Source organism: Dendrobates tinctorius, unplaced genomic scaffold (genome assembly GCF_039654945.1).
Source record: "Dendrobates tinctorius isolate UK_male_01 unplaced genomic scaffold, ASM3965494v1 ptg000051l, whole genome shotgun sequence".
Lineage (NCBI taxonomy): Eukaryota > Metazoa > Chordata > Amphibia > Anura > Dendrobatidae > Dendrobates > Dendrobates tinctorius.
This window is the reverse complement of record NW_027361719.1, coordinates 15,084,082-15,111,073: the sequence shown is the minus strand read 5'-3', so window position 1 is coordinate 15,111,073 and position 26,992 is coordinate 15,084,082. Positions and strand designations below refer to the sequence as shown.

The following is a 26,992-nucleotide window of genomic DNA, read 5'->3' as shown; positions in this document are numbered from 1 at the left end:
GGCCCGTACAGACCACCGGCAGCCAACACAGGCCCCCGACAGGCCTGTACAGACCCCCGAGAGGCCCGTACAGATCACCGGCAGCCGGCACAGGCCCCCGACAGTCGGCACAGACCCCCCCGCACACACAGACACGCACAGTGTCCGCCCACGCACCGCCCACACTCTTCCCCCCTCCCGAACAGGATGTACAAGGCAAGAAAGGGGTTTTTTTAATTCCGATATTTCTGTCCCATTGACTTGAATGGACTTCCGGTATCGGAATCGTCAATACCCGATACTTTTTGTGTATCGGGCCGATCCAATCCGATCCAATATTTCTGAATATCGGATGGTATCGCTCAACACTATCTATAAGTCATACCCAACTCCTGATCACACTTTCTAAAACTCAATGTGGACAAAATGATATTCTGCTTTTCCCAGTATCACAAGTCCTCTGCCACTATGGAGCCATTGACTTTGTTCTGTCCTTCAAACCACACATCCACCCCCTTACCACCTCCTACTGCCTTAAACTCAAAGATATTTCCAGTATCCAACCCTGAATAGTCAAAAATGCTAGCACACATCTTCATCATCTCCAGTCTCAATTATTGCAATATGCTCCTGCATGTTATTCCAGTGCAGTCCATTATACTCCAAGTCAGGCCATGGAGGAGATGGAGAAATACATTTTAAAACCAATGTATGGATGGATGGATGAAAGCTGTTTGTTTAACCCATTCCAGGCACTGGAGGGATACAATGGTACATCAAATGTCTGGTTCCTATCTTTAATGCTGACTCAGGAGCTGAATTCTGTTTTATACTCGGCTGTTGCTGGCTGTGTAACAGCAGGGATCTGCCTTTGAAAGCAGAGAATGGAATGGAGTTCTGCTCCCTGCTGTTAATTCCTTAAATGTCGCTGTCAATCTCTGATAGCGGCACTTACAGAATGTGGCCCACGCTCTGTCCTGCAGCTCAGAGGGGCACTGTCTCATGCGCCTATCATCCCTGCATAATGTAATGGCAGTATGCAAATGGGTTCCCATAGCGTTGGGGGTCTTCTAAAGACTCCCATACCTGTAGTGATGATGCTCATATGAAGATGCAGTGCCGGGTATTGATGCGAGAGACTCACGTGAGCTTCTTGCATCACATTCGCAAGTGTGACCCCGGCCTATGGCTGGCATTCATAGTAGACCGTGATTTTTACTATATACTGAAATACTTTGGCATTCCACTATGTAGTATAAGCGATCCGAAAATTGCAGATTCAAGTCCTCTAAAAGCTCTAAAAAATTAAGTAAAAAAATGTTTTCACGAATACGGTAAAAATAAAAAAAAGATATAAAATTTCAAATCAGAGCACTTTTCTCCAATAAAAATAAATAAATATAACTTCTATTGCCACATATGAAATAAGTCCGATCTGCAAAAATACTAAATTAACTCAATCAATAAAGAGAAAGAAAGTAAAAAGTCCAGAATTGCGTTCTTTCAGTCACAGCAAAAAAATGCAGTAAAAAGCATGCAAAACATCTACCCCAAAATGGTAGAAATTCATGAGTTCACCACACAAAAAAACAAGCCCTCACAAAGCTCCATTAACCCTTTCACCACCAAGGGTGGTTTGCACGTTAATGAGCGGTCCAATTTTTACAATTCTGACCACTGACCCTTTATGAGGTAATAACTCTGGAACGCTTCCATGGATCCCACTGATTCTGACATTGTTTTCTCGTGACATATTGTACTTTATGATAGTGGTAAAATTTTGTTGATAGGACTTGCGTTTATTTATGAAAAAAAATGGAAATTTGGCGAAAATTTTGAAAATTTCCCAATTTTCCAACTTTGAATTTTCATGCCCTTAAATCACAGAGATATGTCACACAAAATACTTAATAAGTAACATTTCCCACATGTTTACTTTACATCAGCACAATTTTGGAACCAAAATTTATTTTGTTAGGAAGTTATAAGGGTTAAAAGGTGACCAGCGATTTCACATTTTTACAACACCATTTCTTTTTAGGGACCACATCACATTTGAAGTCACTTTGAGGGGTCTATATGATAGAAAATACCCAAAAGTGACACCATTCTAAAAACTGCATCCCTCAAGCTGCTCAAAACCACATTCAAGAAGTTTATTCACCTTTCAGGTGCTCCACAGGAATTTTTTGAATGTTTTTAAAAAAAAGATGAACGTTTAACTTTTTTTCACAAAAAAATTACTTCAGGTCCAATTTTTTGGGGGAGGATCCACTGTTTGGGTGCATGGCAGAGCTCGGAAGGGAAGGAGCGCCGTTTGACTTTTTCAACGCAAAATTGGCTTGAATTGAGATCAGACGTCATGTTACGTTTGGAGAGCCCCTGATGTGCCTAAACAGTGGAAACCCCCCACAAGTGACCCCATTTTGGAAACTAGACCCCCCAAGGAACTTATCTAGATGTGTGGTGAGAACTTTGAACCTCCAGGATTTTCACTAAAGTTCATAACGCCCGAGTGTGAAAATAAAAAATTTTTTTTCCACAAACCTGATCTTTCAGTCCCCAATTTTTTATTTTCCCAAGGGTAACAGGAGAAATTGGACCTCAAAAGTTGTTGTACAATTTGTCCTGAGTCTACCGATACCCCATATGTGGGAGAAAACTACTTTATGGGCACATGTCGGGGCTCGGAAGGAAAGTAGTGACTTTTTGAATTGCAGATTTTGATGGAATGGTCTGCGGGCGTCATGTCACGTTTGGAGAGCCCCTGATGTGCCTAAACAGTGGAAACCCCTACAATTGACCTCATTTTGGAAACTAGACCCCCCAAGGATCTTATCTAGATGTGTGGTGAGAACTTTGAACCCCCAAGGGCTTCACAGAAGTTTATAAAGTAGAGCCATAAAAATAAGAAATCATATTTTTTTCCACAAAAATATTTTCGCCCCCAATTTTTTATTTTCCCAAGGGTAATGGAAAAAATTGGACCCCAAGAGTTATTGTGCAATTTGTCCTGAGTATGCTGATACCCCATATGTGGGCGTAAACCACTGTTTTGGCGCATAGCAAAGCTCGGAAGGGAAGGAGCACCGTTTGACTTTTTCAATGCAGAATTGGCTGGAATTGAGATCAGATGCCATGTTGCGTTTGGAGAGCCCCTGATGTGCCTTAACAGTGGAAAACCCCCAATTCTAACTCCAAACCTAACCCTAATCCTAACCCATAACGCTAATCCCAACCCTACCACATCCCTGACCCTAATCCCAACCCTAATCCTAACTTTAGCTCCAACCCTAACCCTAACTTTAGCCCCACCCCTAACATTACCTTTAGCCCCAACCCTAACCCTAACTTTAGCCCCACACATGTTAAATTTAGTTTTTTAACTTTTTTACTTTGTCCCAGGGAGGGAAATCACTATATATATTGCAAAGCACTGTGTCAGATCAGCGATCTGACAGGTAGTGCAGGAGGCTTGCCGGTGCCTGCTCTCAGCAGGCACTGACAAACCACCTCCCTGCAGGACCAGGAAGGAACCCGCGGCCATCATGGATCCGGGGGCCTGCAGGGAGGAGAACCTCGGAACAACGTGATCACATCACGTTGTTCTGAGGGTGTCAGGGAAGCACGCAGGGAGCCCCCTCCCTGCCCAATGCTTTCCTATGCCCCCGTAATGCTACGATCATGTTTGATCGCAGTGTTCCGGAGGTTAAATTGTACCGGGTGTCAGCTGTGATAATCAGCTGACTCCCGGCCGCAATCAGCCTTGATCCCCCCGTGAGGGAGGCTGATCGATGATGATGTACTATCCCATCCATGGGAATTAAGTCCCAGGGCACATGGACGGGATAGTACGTCATACGGCAAAAAGGGGTTAATGAAGAGAATAACCACATTACAGGTCTTGGAAAATGGCGACACAAGCAAAATTTTTCATTTTTCACCTCATATATAAAAATAAGCTACACACGTTTATTGTTGCCCTATTCGAGAATCGTGTTACCAGGTCGTTTCACAGCACAATGAATTCCATAAAAACAAAACCCAAAAATCAATTTGGAATTTAGTTTTTTTTCCGCAATTTCACTACACTTGAATTTTTTTTGTGATTTCCAGTATATTGGATGGTATAATGAATGGAGCCACTCAACACTACAACTACCGTAGTCCTGCAAAAATCAAGTCGTCAAACTCATCATACGTCTGTCTACAAGGACGGAAACATTTGAAAGTTGGGTGTCTTGGAAGAAGGGGAGGAAATAATGTAAACATAAACAAATCTTTTCTTTGAGGCACATGAGCCAACAAAACAGAAAGGAAGCTCAAAAAGAAACAAAAAACCTTCAGTCAATAAGGTATGATGTATGTAACTTGTTAAGAAAAATGTTAAGGACGTCCAAGGACATGCATGAGTCACAAAAACAACAGCGAGCGGTGTATGACACAACATAATCGCTAGTCAAAGTTCAAAACTTTCTGAGATTACTGTACTTTATGTCACGTCTAAAATTCATTAGAAAAGGAAACACCTTTCAAAAAATGGAATTTCGCTTTCAGAATTTACTGCAAAGAGAATGTGTACCATAAAGGTGTTTTCTACTACTTTAAAAATGATTGTGAATAGGCCCAAGATAAGGAATTAAAATAGACCCCATACTCACCTCTCGGACCAAGCTGGTTCTTGTGCCCCCTGCCGGTCTCTGGTGTCAAGCCTGCAGCCAATCTGCTGCTACTGGTTAAATGAAGCTTTTCACATTCCATCGGAACAGAAAGCCATGTTCGGTCAGAATGTAAAGGCCGCAGCCAATCATCTGTTGCTGATTGGTTACAGCCATTACATCACATTTTTTAAGCCAGAAGCCCATTGGGGGACACAGAAACCAATGCGGAGCGGCATCGGTCTGGGAAGTGAGTACAGTTTTCTACTTTCCAACCCTGGGACCATATACAAGTTTTATTAGTAGGTGAAAAAACCCTTAATGCGAATGTGTGACCTGAAAATCACTTACTGCTTAAATCAAGTTTTTATGGTAAATACGTATATTTTTTATTAAAAAAAATGTAATTTTTTTACGTACAACTATCTATATAAAAAAATAAAAAAATCTTGCAATTTTCACACTAACCAATAGGAGTAATTCACTTCTTCTTGTACACATGGACATCGGCAACAATAGACTTGGACCTTTTTTATAGAACCTTTGTGAATTTCTTGTGTAATCCTGACTCTGATGATAATGAGACCGCTGAAAAGTCTTAGAAAATGTTAATTTAGTTTAAAGGGGTTGTCCATTACTAGAACAGACCCTTCTTGATCAAAATGTTTGGCGCCGATAAAATAATAAGTGCAGAGTCAGACAGCCGTATAACTTGTGCGAGAATCGCATCGCAATGAACGGACTGGCCCAGCACCTCTCCTGACCTGAGAAAGACAGCGTGATGGATTACTATGCAGCTGTCAAGCTCAGGTCAGGAGAGCCGACAGCCAGTACATGTTTTACTATGCGATTCTCACATGAGAAATATGGCAGTGTGTCTCTGCCCTAAAGCTTATACTCACCTTCCAGTGCGGCAGTCCCATGGATCCCGAGCGGTTGTTGTGACACGTGACGCCAGCGCCCAATCAGTTTTTAGAGGAAAGAAGGATCGGGCATGTTGGATTTCAACATGCCCAACCTTTTCTCCTGCTAGGAGAGGTTACAGCCAAAAAGAATGTAAGGGCAGAGAGAGATGAGCTTTGTTTGAACAGTCATTTTATACTGACAGATTGTCCTGAGATTACAACTAGAGTTGGATTTGGAATTGCAGGCAGGGTATAAGTGAATGCCTAGCCCAGTCACCATGGGAATACGAACAGCCCATGCCGCAATGTCTCCATAGGAGAAAGAAATGAGCTAACAAAGCACATTATGATAAAGGAGCACTAGGAACGTCTAAATTACTAATGCAGTAAGATGAAGACACGAGCTTTGACATGATACAATTGCGCCATCGTTGATCTACCTGTGACATTACAAGGAAGTGTCACAAACACAATCTGTTGCTGCAATTTGTGAATTTTCATGATTACAAAAAGTTGTTAAATGGCTACAAAACATGAATGTGCTGTGTGCTTTGGATCCAATATCATCTCCTATTTAGGTGTATAACCTATAGGTAATGAACAACTACAAGTCATAAATCATCATGGTGGCTCAACACTAAATTGTATTGTCTCATTAATAAGAGAATGACCAAGCAATCATATCATCTCCAAAATGTAGCATGGTTGTAAATCTCTAGGTTTGTACCATAGATTATTGTTATTGTGCAGAGCTTTAGAAGATGGTCTCAGTACTCTTAGACTGTATGCACATGGATGTATTATGGGCAATAGGGCGCCCTCTGAGTCACTGTACGCTACTGACCAAATCTGTATAAACGCAGAAGCATTGTGCATAACATAGACTCTTGTGGGTTATTATTAACGGGCAAAGAAAAAAGGGGTTTTCCTCTACAAATAAAACTTTTTATGTTGGCCAATTAAAGCATTACCTATACTTTATAGGCACTTACAGGAAAACAAAATAACTTGGCATCCCCAAAATTTTCCACATTTATATGATCAATCTTCAGAAATAGTCTTTCTCATTTTTTACGCTAGGTTCACACATTGTATATTTGGTGCTGATTTTCCATGAGGTTATAAATGGAAACCAGAATATTGTGCCACCTGTATCACACAGAACCAATGGCGCAAAAAAAATTTCCACTGGCTTACACTGGATACTCTTTAAAGGGAATCTGTTATCAGGTTTTTCCTACCTATTCTTAAGTAGAGACAGAGACCCTGATTGCAGCTATGTACCACTTTGCTTATTAGGTGAAGCAGTTGTGACAAAATCACATTTTCTCTGCTGCAGATCTAGCACTGCTCTGAATACTGAACTCTGTATAACCCCGCCCACACCACTAATTGGCTATGTGTGCATGGTATATAGACAGAAAGCTGATAATCAGTGGTGGGGGCGGAGTTACACAGAGCAGTGGACTAGGAGGCACAAGCCAAATAGTCCTGTAGTCTCCTACTGATAAAATACTGATTTTTTTTTTTCTAACAACCGCACATAGCCCAGTAAGTGACGCATCACTTCAGTGGTGATATCATTGATGGAGTTACTTCATACAGGGGATGTAGACTCCCTCTTTCACAGAAATCAGACGGAAACTCCCTCAACTTGGTCTTCTCTCGGTTTTGTACAGTGGATGATTTTGCAAACTCCCCTCTCCCGCTCTCTGACCACAATCTTCTTTCATTCTCTATCAAGAACTGCCAGGCTGCTCAGGTCACCCCCTCTGTCCATACTTATAGAAACATACAGCCCATTAACACCCAGAAACTTATGAAGAATTTGCAGTCTTCATTGGCCCCTATCTCCTCCCTCTCATGTCCTGATTCCGCATTGAAGCATTACAATGAAACACTTCAAAGTGCCCTGGATGAATTTGCACCCCCTATAAATAGAACACCACAACACAGACGGCGACAACCCTGGCACACCCTGAAAACACGTTTCCTGCAGCGGTGCTCCAGGTGCACCGAACATCTGTGGAGAAAATCCAATCTACACGAAGATTTCATCCATTATAAGTTTATGCTTAGAACATACAACACTGCCCTTCACCTCTCCAAACAAACCTATTTCAACACCCTCATCACCTCACTGTCCAATAACCCGAAACGTCTCTTTGACACTTTTCATTCTCTACTCAATCCAAGAGTACAGGCCCCAACCACGGAGCTCCGAGCTGACGATCTGGCTAATTACTTCAAAGAAAAAATTGACCAGATTTGACAGGAAATTATCTCCCAATCACCTCATACCATGCACTGTCCTCCCTCCCCCACTGCATCTAGCTCACTCTCTGATTTTGAACCAGTCACAGAAGAAGAAGTAAGCAGGTTCCTTGCATCTTCTCGCCCAACCACTTGCACCAGTGACCCATTTCCATCACATCTCCTCCAGTCCCTTTCCCCTGCTGTCACCCCTCACCTAACTAAAATATTTAATCTCTCTCTCTCTCTTCTGGTATCTTTCCCTCCTCATTTAAGCATGCCATCATACATCCACTACTTAAAAAAATATCTCTCGACCAAAACTGTGCCGCTAACTATAGACCTGTCTCTAATCTTCCCTTCATCTCTAAACTCCTGGAACGCCTGGTCCACTCCCGTCTTATCCGCTATCTCTTTGATAACTCTCTTCTCGACCTTCTCCAATCCGGTTTCCGCTCTTGACACTCTACTGAAACTGCCCTCACTAAAGTCTCTAATGATCTACTAACAGCTAAATTAAATGGTCATTGCTCCATGCTAATTTTCTTGGCTCTCTCTGCAGCCTTCGACACTGTGGATCATCAGCTCCTCCTCACTATGCTCTGTTCCATTGGCCTCAAGGACACCGTTCTCTCCTGGTTCTCCTATCTCTCTGACCGCTCCTTTACTGTATCTTTTGCCGGTTCCTCCTGCTCTCACCTTCCCCTTACTGTTTGGGTTCCTCAAGGATCGGTTCTAGGCCCCCTCCTCTTCTCCTTGTACACTGCCCCTATTGGTCAAACAATCAGTAGATTTGGTTTCCAGTACCATCTCTATGCTGATAACACCCAATTATACGCTTCTTCTCCTGACATCACGCCAGCCTTTCTAGAAAACACCGGCGATTGTCTAAACGCTGTGTCTAACATCATGTTCTCACTATATCAGAAACTGAACCTGTCAAAGACTGAACTCCATGTGTTTCCTCCCTCTACAAATGTACCTATAACTGACAATGCCATTTTTGTGTGTGGTTCCACTATTACTCCCCAGCAACATGCCCGCTGTCTTGGGGTCATACTTGACTCCGAGCTTTCCTTTGCCCACCATATTCGATCACTGGCTCGCTCTTGTCATCTGCACCTCAAAAACATTTCTAGAATTCGACCTTTTCTTACTTTTGACTCTGCAAAAACTCTTTGCTAGGCGTCGGATTTCTGTCGCTGCACAGCGAGAATCCCGAGCCTTACTTCCAGCGGTCTCCCATTCCTCTGCAGCCGCAGAGGAGGTTGCTCAGCAAACTCGTCGGTCCAGGCGCTCTGCCCAGACCAGCTCCGTGGGTTTGCTTGCTGCTGCTACCTCTGGCACATCTATGGCAATACATGCTGCTCAGCAGCAAGATTCTCCAGGGACTAAGTCCCCATGTCAGGCCACTGAGCATGCCCATGGAGTGATCAGGTCCTGTTCGGATTGGCCCATCCGAGAAGCCAGGAAGGTCCCGGACGCTCGCGGCTATAAAAGGTTCGCATGGCCGCTCGGCCATGCGCTAGGATAAGACTGTATTTACAGACTATGTGGAGTGAGTGATGTATGCACATATGTATGTCTCTGGTGATTGACTCATTAAGAAACCCCTACCCTTGGTACGCATGTGTTGTGCAGCCTAGCCTGCTAGCGCCCAGGCTTAGGTGTAGGTAGGACAGAGGTTAAGTCAGGCATCAGCCCTCACCAGGGACTCGGCACGCCTCAGTGCGCGTGCTCCACTTCATAGCCAGAGTCTATAGCGGCACACACGGCAGCGACACCGCGCGCTCAGTGGGCCTAGAAGGACTCTAACCCCGTGTCCTTGGGGTAGAGTTTTGTGGCCATACACTGTGCGCTCTTTTAGCCAGGCTCTGTGAGCTAAACAGGCTCCAGCATCTATGTTCAGCGGTTGTGCGACTCTGTGCAATAACAGAGTTCGCACCTGTTCACATTGGGTGACGTAACCCACGTGTGACGGTTTTTACGCCACTCTATTCTTCCGCCATTACCTAGCAGCAGTGTACCACCTCTGCACGGTGGACCCCGGGCTGCGAACGCACCTACTATTATTTTATAATTTGGTGCGTTCCGCCAGCCTTAATACTCTTACTGTTTCTCTTATTCATTCTCGTCTCGACTATTGTAACTCTCTTCTAATCGGTTTCCCTCTTACCAAACTCTCCCCTCTCCAATCTGTATTGAATGCTGCAGCCAGGATCATATTCCTCACCAATCGTTACACCGATACCTCTACCTTGTGCCAGTCATTACACTGGCTACCCATCCACTCCAGAATTCAGTATAAACTTATTACCCTCACCCACAAATCCCTCCATGGCTCAGTGCCACCCTACATCTCCTCCCTTGTTTCAGTATACCACCCTACCCGCGCCCTCCGTTCTGCTGATGACCTGAGGTTAGCATCCTCAATAATCAGAACCTCCCACTCCCGTCTCCAAGACTTTACACGTGCTGCACCAATTCTTTGGAATGCACTTCCCAGGTCAGTACGATTAGTCCCCAATCCCCACACTTTTAAGCGTGCCCTGAAAACCCATTTATTCAGACTGGCCTAACGCCTCAACACATTAACCTAATCTATCCCTGTGTGGCACAGCCAAAAGTTTTACCATAACCAGGTTCCCCGCATCATGTTCCCACATGCTTTATGCATCCATTAGCCCTCTGTGTCTGTACTGTTACACACTTAGCATTATGTCTGGTCCATACAATCAGGGCAACCGTTACCACCCACCTTTTGTGTCTACCTCTTTCCTCATAGACTGTAAGCTTGCGAGCAGGGCCCTCATTCCTCTTGGTATTTGTTATAATCTATGTGATTATTGTTATGCTGTAATGTCTATTGTCTGTACAAATCCCCTCTGAAGTGTAAAGTGCTGCGGAATATGTCGGCGCTATAGAAATAAAATTTATTATTATTATTATTATTATTATTAAACCAGTGGAGTCTGCATCTTAACAGTTTGGTGCATCACAAAATGTGTAAAATTATAAAAAAGCATTCCAAAACTCTAAAACATTTTCTTGTAGCCCTTATACATATACCCTGATTTTTTTTGAGGGAGGTCAAGACTGTTACAATGTATAAATATTTATACGCTTTGGAGCTGTTTTTTCGGCAGCTAGAACTAGGGCTTTAGTCAACGTAAAGGGAATTTTGAACAGTTCAATTTCTGCAACAAGACTTTCAGTCTTGTGTTATACACACACGTTGCATACAGTACATATATATATACTATATATATATATACACACACACTGTATGCATCACTGTATATATGTCCATATATACTACCCAGTTACAACAAATAAACTTGGATAATTAAAATTTGCATAAAGTGTTAAAGTATATACATCGCTTATGCTGGAAATTCCTTATTGTACTCAGTGATCTGCAGTTCAAGGAAGAAGAAAGATAGAGCTTAAGAGGAAACAGTCGCATGTTTTGGTACAGTTGACTATGGGGTAAGTTTTCTTTACCTTTGTGTAGTCCAGACTCTCCGCAGGCTCATAATGATAAGCAAACATTACATTTTTGGTTTGCATGCATCCCTTGTCCTGGCACAATGTCCTGGGCTCACTGATCACTTCTTGCCTACCCTTACCTCTGCTGGGTTAGTACTCATTTGTTATATCCTGTTCCTCTTCAGAAAGGGGAACCTGAGGTATGATTTTGCAAGGAAATACTTTTTAGCGTAACATATATAGTTAGCCTCTGCTCACTCTGCCTTCAGAAACGTGTGGCACATCCATCAGCAGACGCTGCAGATTTGAGAAAAAAAATAGTACTATAGTACCAAGACTGGATCTGCCTGTCCCCCATTATAAGTCAATGAGGCCATCAGACATCAGTGGCACACATCCCAGTCACATCTGAAACATGACATCTTTTTGGGTGGAAAAAGAAAAATAACTAAAATAATGTGGTTGCATACATATGCACACCCTTAAACTAATACTTTGTCTTTGAATTTATGACTGCATTCAACCTTTTTGGGTAGGAGGCTGTCAGCATGGCAAATCTAGAATTGAGAGTCTTTGTCCACTCTTTGCCTCACTCTTGCAGTAGTGTTCCAAATATGTCAGATTACAATGGCATCTGTACACACAGCGCCTACTTTGGGTCAACACATACAGATTTTTAATTGGATTCAGATCTGGGCTCTGGCTGGGCCATTCCAAAACCCCGATCTTCTGGTGAATCAATTCTTTATTTGAAGGTATGCTTAGTATCATTGTCGTACTAAAAGGTGAACTTCTTTTTCATGTTCAGCTTTTTAACACAAGACTGAAAGTCTTGTTGCAGAAATTGAACTGTTCAAAATTCCTTTTACCTTGACTAAAGCCCTAGTTCTAGCTGCCGAAAAAACAGCTCCAAAGCATATATATACTGTATATACATGGTTTTGGCAGAGTTTATGTAAGTTTGGGCAAAACATAGCTGGGCTTGGATATTTTCTTTATAAGAAAAGGCTTCCATCTTGCCAACCTACCTTACAGGCCAGACATATTAAAAGTACAGGAGATTATTGTCAAATACAGCCAGCAGTTGCAAGAAATTCTTGCAGCTCCTTTAATGTTGCTTTAAGCCTCTTAGCAGCCTCTCGAGCCAATTTGCTCATTCTCTTTTCATCAATATTTGAGGGAAATCCAGTTCCAGGTTATGACAAGGTTGTGCCAAATTTTAGCCACTTCTTGATGACAGTCTTCAAAGTAATTGTGTACATTAACCATGATAAAGGTGCAAATACTGTGGGACCGTTCAGTGACCAGTGATTTATGTGTATACCTCTGAATTTCCTGGAATGCATACTTTAAAGCATCGGATGGGGTCTTTGAGTCTCTGATGACTGGCCCAAGAGAGAGATACCCATTAGCCTCTCCACGGACTGCTCCTCTTGGCTGACAGGTTTCTCCCAATGCACATACTTAACCTCTTAATGACTGCTGATACGCCTTTTCAAAGTGTTCATTAAGGGCCTTCTTCCTCAGCGCTACTTTTTCAAGGCACTGCGGAATAAGTGTATAGTGCCACCCAGAACAGCAGATACAATGTGGAATTGGTCATGGGCTTCTAACCAATCAAGGTCGACTAACACCTTTAATACTCATGTCAATCACAGCAGCAGCATGTACATTGTTAAGAAATGGAGAGGGCTCCCTCTTTAAAACTGTCAGCTTAACGTGATTATCATTGCGGATGCAGATAGTTGCCATCGCACTCTGAAGTCATCTGATGACATCAGGATACAGTGGCCTGTTAGACGCTGCTATAAGCATGATCTAACAGGTTGTGTCAGTGCAGAATTAACAAGTGTCATGCACTTCTGCAGTGCATGAGAACAGCGATCAAAGTAAAAAATATTCAGGTCCTACTCCCACTGTGGGACTAAGTAATAAAGTAAAAGAAATTTAAAAAATGTTTAAAAAAAATGCAAAAAAACCCATGAAAGGCTGTTTTGCCAGTAAAAATACTGCTTTTGTGTAAAAATAAAACTGTGTATCAGAACTATAAAACTGTCACATTATTTATTCCGTACAGCGAACACAGTAAAGAAATAGTAAAAAAAAATAGTCAAAAATGTAGCTTATTCATCATACTAATGCCTCTTTCACACATCAGGTTTTCGCCGTCAGGCGCGATCCGGCGCTTTTGACAGAAACCGGATCCGGCGAAATGCAATGCCGGATCCGGTTTCCCCCCCATTGACTTGCATTTGCGCCGGATCGCGCCGGATGGCCATGCGTTTCATCCGGTTTTCGCCGGATCCGGCAATGTGTCGCGATCCGGCGTCTGGAAAAAACGGCTACTGTAACGTTTTTTGTCTCCGGCGTAAAAGCCGGAAACGCCGGATCCGGCGCGTCCGGCTTTTTCACACAATGAAAGTCTATGAGCGCCGCAATGCGCCGGATCCGGCGAAAGCCGGATCCGGTGGCCGGATCGGTTTTTTTGGTCTGAGCATGCTCAGTAGCTCTGCCCACAAGACATATATAAAAGCAAGACAGTGGGACCCACAGCCACACCCAACATGCCACCCAAGAAAGCAACCAAGCGCAGCAGGAGAAGGCAGGAGACCACTGCAGCACCATCAGCACCACCACCACCCCAAATGGAGCAGCAAATGGAACATGCTGAGGAGGGGAGGCCAGCAGCAGATGAGAGACGGTAATTATCAAATCCCCCATTCCTCCAAACTAGGGCTATTGAATATCAAGATATTCATTGGCCCTTTGTTTCTCTTTATTCAACAGCCGCCCAATAGATGCAGCAGCAGCAGCAGCAATGGCAGCAGGTGGAACACCACCCACAGGCATGGAGTGTGGCCACCAGGAAGACAGCACATCATCTTCTGGGAGCCCTCCCTCGCATCGTCAGCGTTTGACGGTAAGTTTTTATTTCCAAAATCCATCATCTCTGTAATATATGTCTATCCATTGCCTTTTATTTCAAAACAGGATTCACAAGATGAAGAGGAGCTCCCAGAAGAAGAAGGAAGGGGTGGACAGACGCTTGGAGTGGGCTCACAATTGGTAAGTTTTTTGCATCAAACGCAGAAACACAACATCACACTACACACAACACATAGAAAACAATGTTCTGCAGACCACACACAGCAAACAAATGCCTACATCCAAAGACATAACATTTTTTGTTTTCTTCTCTAGTCTTCCCAATCTGGTGCTCGGCCAAGAGGTCCTCGCAGTGCCTCCCAGGGTCGTCGGCGACAGCAACGCGGCGGTCACCAGCGTGTAAGTATAAATATTTTTGCTTTGTTTTTTTGCACTTTTTATTTCATTTCTTTTGTGTAGGCTAATTATGTTATTTTTGTCTTTTTCTTTAACAGCCTTCACAGCGTGCTCCCGACTCTGACGGTGAGGATGGAGGACTCGATGTGGACCACCTCATCGATCTCGTCAGAGAAAGGGAGCCGCTCTGGAATATGGCTGACCGCCGCCACGCTGACCTTATCGTTACCCTACGACTCTGGGAGGAAATCTGTTCGCTCCTTGTGGGCCGCTGGGAGGACCTCGATGTTCGGGCCCAGATTAAAGAGCGTAAGTATATACAGTACCGGTTGCTTGATGTAAACCAGTGTTTCCCGAACTCCAGTCCTCGTGGTCCCCACGGATCATGTGTTCAGGATTTCTATTTACTATGGAAATCCTGAAAACATGACCCCTGGGGACCATGAGGACTGGAGTTTGTGAAACACTGATGTTGTATACTAACCACTCCTTTCTCGTTTCAGGGAACAGAATTGTGAATCGGTGGCGGTCTGTGAGGGATCGTTTCAAGAAGGAGTTCAATAAAGAGATGCGGGCCCCGAGTGGATCTGGAGGACGCAGGAGCAAGTACAAGTACGCACAAGCCCTGTCGTTCCTCCGGGAAACAATGGTCACTAGAAGGTAAATATTACACACCACATGTGAAAAAAAATGTTAGATGTAACTTTTTTTTTTCAGCCAGGGCCATACCATGTCAGTATTTTAATTGTTTTTTTTTTTCTTTATTCCACAGCACGGTGAGCAGCACTCGGGAGCCTGCACGATTGGACCCTTCTGAGGCGATCCCTGAGGAGACCGGCACCGAGGGACACTTCGACCGCCCCGGTACATCTGCACCTTCCCAGCCTTCCCACACATTCGACCCATCTGTCCCATCCACCAGCACAGGAGCATCGTGGCCGCCTACATTACATGAAGCTGCTGGTGAGGAGATCGCTTTCCCTTTACCCCACCCTTCTGCCCCTGCCACCTCTAGTACACCTGCGGGTACTGGGCGGCAGCGGCAGAGGGGTCAGGAAAAGAGTTATGCGCCAGAGTTCTTGCATCTGAATGCATCTTTCCAGAACTGTCTAAAAGTCTTGTCAGAGCAAATCTCCGCAGGCTTTCAGCAGATCAACTCCAGCATTCTGGAGGTGAAGACACTTCTGCAAACCATGCATTCAGAAGCAAGATCTTCGCCAAACCACACCTTTTTCAGGTCTGTTGTGGAGCGCATGGCAACACTATCTCCTACCCAGCAGATGCATGTAATGCATTCGTGCCACGGTGCTCTACAGCAGGTTACCTCCCAACCTCCACCTCCCACCACTGTAGTTCCTCCACCTGCACCCCCTCCAGCCACTTTCCATCCTCCCCCTCCTATTACATCTGCACCCCCTCCAGCCACTTTCCATCCTCCCCCTCCTATTACATCTGCACCCCCTCCAGCCACTTTCCATCCTCCCCCTCCTATTACATCTGCACCCCCTCCAGCCACTTTCCATCCTCCCCCTCCTATTACATACCAGCAACCTCACCAGTACCAGCAACCTTCCCAGTACCAGCAACCTCCCCAGTACCAGACATCTCCCCACTTCCAGCAACCTGCCCCATACCAAACTCCTTCCCCGTACCAAACTCCTTCCCCATACCAAACTCCTTCCCCATACAACTTTCCATCAACATCATCTGCTCCTACAGTCCCTGCCCAACCCTCCACTCCACCGCCCACCACCTCTTCTGCCTCCCACATGTCCACCCATTCTGTATCTTTTTCCACACCATCACCTCTAACTGTTCCTTCCCCACCACGATCCCAGTCCTCTCTCCACACTCCCATTGTCGAAGTGTCCCGCAGCCCCTCCAGCAGTATTTCCACCCCACACTACACCGAGTTATAATGTATTTTTTGTAATAAAAATGCCGATTTGGTTGGTTTCAAACCTTTATTAAAAAAGTTTTTTTAAGTTTAAAAACAGTTTACACAAAAAAAAAATTTTTAAATAAAAGTTAAATTATTGTTTACACTGGTTGTCTGTCATTTCTTTCTGCGGCGAAATATGTTTAAAAAAAAAGGTTAAATACAGGGTATTTAAAAGGTAAAAAGGTATTCAAAACCAGGTATATAACTGTGGGTAAATTTTAGCTTTTTGCCACAGTTGTGTTCCTGGTTGTGTTTGAAGCAAAGTATTTCACCTGAAAAGTTGTGTTTATTGTTGGTGATTTCCTAACAATGTACACAACTTTTGTTAAAAGGTGAAATACTTTGCATAAAACACAACCAGGTACACACCTGTGGCCTAAAGCTAAAAATAGTAAGACCATGACAAGATAGCCAACTTTGGTTGGCAAAGGTATATACTGTTGGTCCAGAAGGTACACAAGTTTGGTAGGGCACAAATCTTTCACACTCTGTCATCCTGCCAGTGTACTCTGCCTTGAGGTGACATAAAGTATAGTGCAAAATTGTCCCTCATTACTGAAACCGTCACAGAACTTCTAGTGGTAATATTTCCAATGACAACATCCATCTTCGCCAGTAACTTGCTCTTCTCTCCAACCTGCACTTTCTCCTCTACAACCTGTCAAAGAAGGGCTGTAGGAACATGCTATATATAGTTTTCCAGTAGCCAATCCCGTTCGGAAGGCCACAAGGGTCAATTTTAAAAACCAGATCCGGCGTAATCCGTCGAAAAACGGATAGAAAAACGGATGAACCGGATGAGACGGATCCGGTTTTGTCTGTCAAGAACAAGACGGATCCGGCAGAAAACCGGATCCGGCACATCAGGTTTTACAAAACATTTGCCGGATCCGGCATTCCGGCACGACGCCGGATCGCGCCTGACGCCGAAAACCTGATGTGTGAAAGTAGCCTAACACAACAAAATTTAATAAAAAGCTATCAAAAAGTCATACACTGCTGTTCAAAAGTTTGGGGTCACCCTGACAATTTTGTGTTTTCCATGAAAACTCATACTTTTATTAATCAAATAAGTTACCAAATGAATTTAAAATCTAGTCCAGACGTTGACAAGGTTCGAAAAAAAGATTTTTATTTGAAATAATAATTTTCTGATTAAAACTTTGCTTTCGTCAAAGAATGCTCCCTTTGCAGCAATTACAGCATTGCAGACCTTTGGCATTTTAGCAGTACATTTTCTGAGGTAATCTGGAGAAATTCCACCCCATGCTTCCTGAAGCCCCTCCTACAAGTTGATTTGGCTTGATGGGCACTTTTTGCGTACCATATGGTCAAGCTGCTCCCACAAAAGCTTCATGGGGTTGAGATCTGGTGACTGCACTGGCCACTCCATTACAGATAGAATACCAGCTGCCTACTTCTTCTCTAAATACTTCTTGCATAATTTGGAGGTGTACTTTGGGTCATTGTCCTGTTGTTGGATGAAACTGGCTCCAATCAAGCGCTGTCCACAAGGTATGGCATGGTGTTGCAAAATGGAGTGATAGCCTTCCTTATTCAAAATCCCTTTTACCTTGTACAAATCTCCCACTTTACCAGCACCAAAGCAACCCCAGACCATCACATTACCTCCACCATGCTTGACAGATGGTGTCAGGCACTCTTCCAGTATCTATTCAGATGTTCTGCGTCTCACAAATGTTCTTCTGTGTGATCCAAACACCTCAAATTTGGATTTGTCTGTCCATAACACTTTTTTCCAGTCTTCCTCCGTCCAAAGTCTCTGTTCTTTTGCCCATATTAATCTTTTCCTTATATTAGCCAGTCTAAGATATGGCTTTTTCTTTGCCACTCTGCCCTGAAGGCCAACATCCCGGAGTCGCCTCTTCATTGTAGACGTTGACTCTGGCGTTTTGCGTGTACTATTTAATGAAGCTGCCAGTTGAGGACCTGTGAGGTGTCGATTTCTCAAACTACAGACTCTAATGTACTTGTCTTTTTGCTCAGTTGTGCAGCGGGGCCTCCCACTTCTCTTTCTACTCTGGTTAGAGCCTTTTTGTGCTTTCCTCTGAAGGGAGTAGTACACACCGTTGTAAGAAATCTTCAGTTTCTTGGTAATTTCTCGTATGGAATAGCATTAATTTCTAAGAACAGGAATAGACTGTCGAGTTTCACATGAAAGTTCTTTTTTTCTGGCCATTTTGAGAGTTTAATGGAAAAAAACGAATGTAATGCTCCATATTCTCAACTAGCTCAAAGGAAGGTCAGGTTTATAGCTTCTCTAATCAGCCAAACTGTTTTCAGCTGTGCTATCATACTTGCACAAGGGTTTTCAAGGGTATTCTAACCATGCATTAGCCTTCTTACATAGTTAGCAAACACAAAGATCCATAAGAACACTGGAGTGATGGTTGTTGGAAATGGGCCTCTATACACCTAAGACGATATTGCATTACAAACCAGACGTTTGCAGCTAGAATAGACAGTTACCACATTAACAATGTATAGAGTGTATTTCTGAATCATTTATTGTTAGCTTCATTGGAAAAAACTGTGCTTTTCTTTAAAAATTAAGGAAATTTCTAAGTGAGCCTAAATTTTGAACGGTAGAGTATATATTAAAAAATGGTAAGAATTAAAACATCATGTCCAAAAAATAAGCCTTAATATGGCTTTTTCAGCAAAAAATAAAAATAAAAAGAGATAGAAAAAAGTCATATATTAAAAAATGGTATTAATTAAAACATCATGTCCAAAAATAAGACTTAATATGGCTTTTTCAGCAAAAAAAATAAAAAGTTACAGCTCTCACAGTACATTGATGCAAAAACAATTTATTTTTTGTAAAATATTGCTTTTAGTGTACAAAAGTAGCAAAACATAAAAAAAATGTAACTGATATCGCTGTAGCTACAATGAACCAAAAAATAAATCGAACTTATAACTTTTATCCCACGGTGAACCGCGAAAAAAAAATATAAAAACAATAAATGAATTGCTGTTTTTTGTTAATTCTGCATCTGAAAAATCTGAATAAAAAGCTGTCAAAATATGTTATGCACCCTAAAAATTGTACCACAAAAATCTTCGAACTTATCCCACAGAAAGACCTAAAAAATAAAATGACATTGAATTTGACCCCGAACCTGAAACCAATAGAACTCAATGGGGACTCGAAGTTCAGTGGCAATAACAAGTAAGGGCTAGGGGGTTGCAAAAAGAAAGCTAAATGGGGGTGATAGCAGGACAATTGCCCCGCAAATAAATGTGAAAAGGGAAATCAATTAAAGTAACATAGAATAAAAAAAATAAAAATGATAATCTTGAACCTGGAGCCAGAGATCCAAGTGGGCGAGGTGGAGGAGGTGGCCAACAATGTTTTTTGTGTTTTCTTTCTTTTATTGATTTTTTTGGGAGTACTCTTAAAACAGGTATTGTAAAATTCTGCTGGCCACTCTCTCTCTGTATACAGGCCGTGTAATACTCTGCACTTTTTTTTGTGAAAACAATGAGAGCATCAAATAGGGGACGTGTTGCTGGTGGTGGTACTATAGCTGCTGCAGGGAAGGAGAGGACGTAGTTGATCTGTGTGTGCTACTTGCCCAAATTAAACACCTTCCTCTGGTGCACTCAGGCAACAGGAGGTTCTGTGTAACTTTGTAGGCCCGAGTACCGCTGGATAAATGGTGAGACCATAACAATTCGAGGTTGTTTTAGATTGGATGGCTGAAAGTGCCTTCAGTTCCTTCACTTTGTCTTCCACCCGGTCCCCTGATGAAAGCACAGATTTTGCAACTGCGGCCGATGGGCATCTGTCTTGCACCTCAACCCTTTGCAAATCGGGGAAGGAGTTTGTGCCCCAAATCATTCAGCAGTCACTTCTGCTTTTTGATGACTCAGCTGGCTGTGGTTCCATGAGCCATCCACCCGGCCTTGCGCCACAATTGGAAGAGTTTGAGTGCACTGATGCCCAACCACTTGTTCTCATTGAGGATGAGTATGTGGGAAGGGTAATGCAAATGGTCAACGATGATGATGACAAAACTCAGGTGCCAACTGCTGCGGCTTTCTGCTGTGTGAAGACCAGCAAGGACAACAGGGGAGTATGTGGCGCCCTTGAGGGTTCGGTCGCCACAGAGGTACTGCACCTCCTCCTGAGGTGTGGTACCCCACCATTCAGGTAAGGTGGAGACACCTGACCACACTCCAACACCTGCATCCCCCACAACATAGAGCTTAGTCTGCACAAGAGAGCGGGAGATCATAAGGACTGGGGAGTCTGACTAGGTCAGTCTGGGAGAGAAGATCATCTGAGTGGGATGGATGGAAGGAAGTGCTGCAGCAGACTTCTGTGACCTGAGTCTGCTGGCACAGGAAAGATATATTCAGAAAGCCTAAGTCTCCATAAGAAAGATAGTTTTGTACGGAATGTAAGGAGAAAAAGAGAATTAAGGATTAGGGTTAGAGCAGAGCTCTTCCTCAAGTTCTCAGCGCATGGCTGGGGTCCGGTCCCTGAGGTTGTATGGATACTAATGGTCCTGCAGCAGCCACCGGAGGAATAGAAGTTGTCACCACTTTATTCCCACACAAGACTTGGGGGCACAACAGCAACGAGAGTGAGCCGGGACTTAGTAGCAAGGAGTCCCCGAAGCAGGCTACAGCTGTCTGCCGTACAAGTAGAGTTCTAAGAACATCAGAAAGGAGGAACTCCAGTGTAACTCAGTACTGTGAGTACTTCAATTAGGCGCTAGAAGGGAGACGTTCAGAAAAGGCACATGTTGGCGGAGTGTTGGAACGGAGTACTTCATCTTGGCTGGGAGTTGGCTGAGCTCCTGACCTGGAGGACACGGCACGGATGGGGGCACCTGTATGCACAACAGACTGTGAGTAAAGCTTTGGAACTACATGCCCTGGTGTCCTCCACTTATTCCTGCGCCAACACACTCAGCACTGCTACATCCCTGTGCCTAACACTGCACCATCTACGTCCCCTCGCTCTCTTCATCTACACTGCCCTGGGACTACAGCCCTACCTGTGGAGGGCCACAACATCATTGCTGCACCACACCATCTGTCCCAGAGGATCTGACTGCAGCGTCGGCTTAGCATCTTCATTGCCGAACACCACAGGTGGCGTCACGAATCATTCACTTATAAACTTTAACCATCATCCACACGTTCAACATCTTCCCTTTTACAATGGACCACGGACTGGGTCACAGCTGCCGTGACATCTCCCATTGAAACCCAAGGCCTGGCTCCGAGTACCCCGCCACCCTGGGTGCGATGGCGATCCATGAGGACTGGGTGGAACATCATGAAGGAGATTATTATTATTTATGTTTAGAGCTCCATTGATTCCATGGTGCTGTACATGAGGAGGGGAATACATACAAAACACAAATAGAAATTACAATGAACCAACTAATAGTGACAGACAGGTACAGCGGGGAGAGGACCCTACCCTTTACACTTACATTCTACAGGATAATGGGGTAGAAGACAGTAGGTTCAGGGGTTGCAGCAGGTGTTGGTGAGGAGGCAGCGGGGTCACTGCAGTCTGTAAGATGTTCTGAAGAGATGGATTTTAAAGTTCCACTTGAAAGTTCAGAATGTAGAGGATAATTGGAGGTGTTGGGCCACAGAATTCTACAGGATGGAGGATACTCAGAAGAAGTCATGCAGGCGACTGGATGAGGAAAGAGAAGGAGGTCTTGGGAAGCAGAGGTTACGTGGTGTGAGATATCGGGAGATTAGTTCAGAAATATATGGGGTAGACAGATTATGGATGGCTTTTGTAGGCCATTGTTAGTAGCTTGAAGTGGATATGTTGAGGAATTTGGAGACAATGAATGGATTTGCAGAGGGGAGAAGCAGATCTTCAGAGCTAGCTTATGCTGCATGGCTTGGAGGAGAGGTGTTTTAGTGATTATATGAGTAATTTGGAGGAGTTATCTGTCACTGTTGCATGGATTTGTAAGTGTGATAATTCCCTTCCCACCTTACTTTGGTTTTTCCCCATCCTCCACTCCCCAGTACATTCCTCTGTTATATGTGAGTGAATATTTATAAGCCTGGTATTTTCAGTTACTCTTGTTCATGTTGCCTTGTTTGTCTGGTTGGTGTACTGTATAATTATTTTTTTAGGCAAGGCCACAACTTGTACAGACATAGCATAATAGTATAATTATTTTTTTAGGCACGTCCACAACTTGTACAGACACACCGGTAGAGTATAATTATTTTCTTAGGCACTGCCACAACTCGAATAGACATAACGGTATAATATAATTATTTTTTTTGGTACGGCCACTACGTCTGCAGACACAGAAGTAGAGTATAATTACTTTTTTATGCAGGGCCACGATTGAGACAAAGACAGCAGTAGAGTATAATTATTTTTTAGGCACGGCCATGATTCATACAGACCGAGCAGCAGAGTATAATTAGTTTTATAGGCAGGGCCACAACTTATACAGACAAAGCGGTAGAGTCAGTAGCGTGGTCACTGGGGGGTGAATGCGAGAGGATGAGGGGATTGTGGGGGCTGAAGTGGGGAAGGGGAACAAGGGACTGGGGAGTGAATGTGAGAGGATGGGGGTATTGTGGAGGAGGAGGGACATGGCACTTGGGAGTGAATGTGAGAGGATGGGGGTATTGTGAGGGCTGAAGTGGAGGAGGGGTACAGGACACTGGGGGGCTGAATGTGAGAGGATTGGGGGTATTGTGGGGGCTGAAGTGGAGGAGGGGGATAAGGCATTGGGGAGCTGAATGTGAGAGGATGGGGGTATTGTGGGGGCTGAAGTGGAGGAGGGGGACAAGGCATGGGGGGTGACTGTGAGAGGATGGGGGTATTATGGGGAGGGAGGACAGGGCACTGGTGGGCTGAATGTGAGGATGGGGGTATTGTGGGGGGAAGGAGGACAGGGCACTGGGGGAGTGAATGTGAGAGGATGGGAGTATTGTGGGGGCAGAGTTAGAGGATGGGGACAGGGCACTGGGGGGCTGAATGTGAGAAGATGGGGGTATTGTGCATGCTGAAGTAGGGGGGCAGCACGGGGGGGTGAATGTTAGAGGATGGGGGTATTGTGAAGGCTGAGGTGGTTGAGGGGCAAAAAGAGCCCTGAGGGGTTGATTATTATATGGTTTTGTTAGTAAATTATATGCACTCTATTACATGTTATAATTGCTGTCTGGGGGCTGAAGATGGGGAGGTAGAGGGCTTTTGATACTTACCAGCTGGGTCTTATATAAGTATTAGTATAACAAACTCCAATATAGTAACCATGAACTGCATCACATTTAAAGGGGATCTGTCCCCCTTCCCGGGATGTATATGACCTATTAATATGGGTATACAGGTAATAAAAATATGTATGCCTCATATTTATGGTCTTTTGGAGAAATGTTATATTCTCTTATGTTAATGATTTCATCCAGGCTCCGTGGAGTGCGGTGCTGTAAGAAATCCCTGCCTCCTGTCTTCATTGTGATACCCCATTCCCATCAGCGTCAGTTATTACTATGTAAGGGGCACAGTGGTGGCATTACTATGTGGGGTGGTAAGAGGAGCCGTTATTGTACCACACAGCAGGTGCTGTAGGACACATATGGCAACTGCAGCTCAGTATTGGGGTATCAGCAGAAAGAGTAATTTGCTCAGGTTGGGCATAGATATGGACGGTGCAGGAAATGTGAGAAGTCAGATGTGTCTTTGTTGTAATCTCTGCAGATCAGTTCTGGCTGAAGAAGTTGTCATGTCGGTCTGGGTCAGATGGAAAAGGAGGGAAAAGTGAACGATTCCATAACAAGGAACCTCAGTGGTAAGTCACCATCAATAGCTGTACTGTGATCTTATATGGTCTGCAAGACATGTGTCTACACCTATATGGTCTCCATAGAGTAATAGCAGTGTTTGTTTTTGTATATACAGCTCCACTGCACAGTTTTATAAAAATCAGCTTCTCTACATGTCTGACAGTCATTCCATTCCAGTGTCAGTTGAATTATAACCAGAGTACACCTCATTCTACTTAATGTACTTCTGATTAGGTGATCACCTGAACCAAATCTTATTTAACGAAGGAAAGTATAAAAAATTCTGCTGTGGTGTTCACAATCCTCTTGCAATAGGACAAGCTGGATGGCAAAACAAGTGCTAGTAATATCCCAAAAGTAATAGGAATGAAAAAAATAACTTTTAACCATACCAAATGAGTTGAAAAGAAAAGTCTTGAGTGAGGAAAAGGGCTCACTTCTGGCTTTACTGGCAGAGGGATACAGTGAGCGTCATGTTGCCTCCATCCTTAAAATTTCTAAGACAGCACTCCATTACAACAAGGTCAAGCAGCAGACATTGGGGACAGCAAAGCTACAGACCAGCAGAGGGTGAAAACGACTTTCCACTGAGCGGGATGACTGTCATCTTATTCGAATGTCACTCAGCAACCGCAGGATGACATCAAGTGACCTACAAAAGGAATGGCAAATGGCAGCTGGGATGAAGTGGACAGCAAGAACAGGTCATAACAGGCTCCTAGAGGCAGGACTCAAGTCATGTAAAGCTAGAAAAAAGCCTTTCATCAATAAGAAGCAAAGGAGAGCCAGGCTGAAGTTTGCCAAAGACCATAAGGATTGGACCATAGAGGACTGGAGTAAGGTAATCTTCTCTGATGAGTGTAATTTTCAGCTTTGCCTAACACCTGGTCGTCTAATGGTTAGATGGAGACCTGGAGAGGCGTACAAGCCACAGTGTCTTGAACCCACTGTGAAATTTGGTAGAGGATTTGCGATGATCTGGGGATGCTTCAGCAAGGCTGGAATTGGGCAGGGTAATTTTTGTGAAGGACGTATGAATCAAGGTTATCATGGAAAAACAGTTGATTCCTTCTGCTCAGGCAATGTACCCCAACTCTGAGGACTGTTTTTTTCCAGCAGGTCAATGCGCCATGCCACACAGCTAGGTCAATCAATGTGTGGATGAAGGACCACCACATCAAATCCCTGCCATGGCCAGCCCAATCTCCAGACCTGAACCCCATTGAAAACCTCTGGAATGTAATCAAGAGGAAGATGGATAGTCACAAGCCATCAAAGAAGAACTGCTTAAATTTTTGTACCAGAGTGGCATAAGGTCACCCAAAAGCAGTGTGAAAGAGTGGTAGAAAGCATGCCAAGATGCATGAAAGCTGTGATTAACAGTCATGGTTATTCCACAAAATATTAATTTCTGAACTCTTCCTGAGTTAAAACATTAGTATTGTTGTTTGTAAATGATTATGAACTTGTTTTCTTAGCATTATTGAGGTCTGTAAGCACTGCATTTTTTTGTTATTTTGACCATTTCTCATTTTCTGAGAATCAATACAAAATTTAGTGCTAGGAAATTTGTCAGTAGTTTATAGAATAAAAGAGTAATTTACATTTTACTCAAAAATATACCTATAAAGAGAAAAATCAGACAAACTGAAAATTTTGCAGTGGTCTCTTAATTTTTGCCGGAGCTGTAGATTTATTTTCAATCACAGCGCGGTCATCTGCTGATGTTCCCTTATACTCACAAATAGGGTGCGCCACGTAGCTGTAGTAAGGATTAACTGGTTAGGGGCCCACTCAGATTTTTTGTCCCCCCCCCAAGCTGAAACCCTAGCTACGCCTCTGGGTAGAGTAAAATTACTTTTTATATCCGGCCACAATTTGTACAAACACAATGGTAGAGTATTTGTACAAACACTAATTGCACACAGACAGCTGCAGAGTACAATTAATTTTTTAAGCACGGCAACAACTCAAACACACAGCAGTAGAGTATAATTTTTTTTTTTTATACCCGGCCACCATATGTACAAACACAGTTGTAGAGTGTCATTATATTTTAGGCGCTACGCCAGTAATGCTACTCTACTAAAGGACTGCAGTAGCATTTCTGGTGTAGAAAACACCAACGAATTTGATTAATTCAACATAGCAATGCCCCCACTTCAGCTTCTGCCATTTCAGCCCATTTTGACTTTGCTGATCCACAGTGTTATGTGATTTGACGCGCACACACACATATTGCCAGTAGCTCTGCAATTATGATATAACGATCTGCACACATGCAATGTCGTCACGTATTGCGGCTCAGCTGATAACTTTTATTCATGACTTTTCTGCGCATGCGCTTTGTAAACATGACTGGACTTCTGGCATAAGGCTTGCAAATTGCCTGATAGCACCACAGTGCTCTTGGATAAGTCTCACAGCTGTTAATTGTTTTACTTTATTGATTTTGTATATATAAATTGGCACTCTGAGCCACTTGTAAGGCCCCTGAGGAAGCGACTTGTGTGGCGACACATATTGGGAATCTTGCCTTGCCTTATCTCTCCCACTACCATAGGTGTATTGTTATTATATCGGTAAGGCTGGTTTCACACTAGCATTTTATCGCGCAGCGCATCGTGCGGTATCGGGCGCACGCGCAATGTTCCCCTATCTTTAAC

General features: G+C 43.7%; 1 protein-coding gene across 4 annotated transcripts in view; it reads right to left on the bottom strand.

The window, feature by feature from the left end:
* ARHGAP9 (Rho GTPase activating protein 9) overlaps positions 1 to 26,992 on the bottom strand; it is a 217,399-nt gene that overhangs the window by 111,980 nt on the left and 78,427 nt on the right. The window contains exon 1 of one of the 4 annotated variants that reach the window (XM_073576828.1): positions 11,300 to 11,424. The exons of the other annotated variants lie outside the window; for them this stretch is intronic. Within the exon in view, the coding sequence (XP_073432929.1) occupies positions 11,300 to 11,365 (66 nt within the window). The 5' untranslated portion in view covers positions 11,366 to 11,424. Of the gene's footprint in view, positions 1 to 11,299; positions 11,425 to 26,992 lie in introns of those variants that run through there. 4 annotated transcript variants of the gene reach the window in all.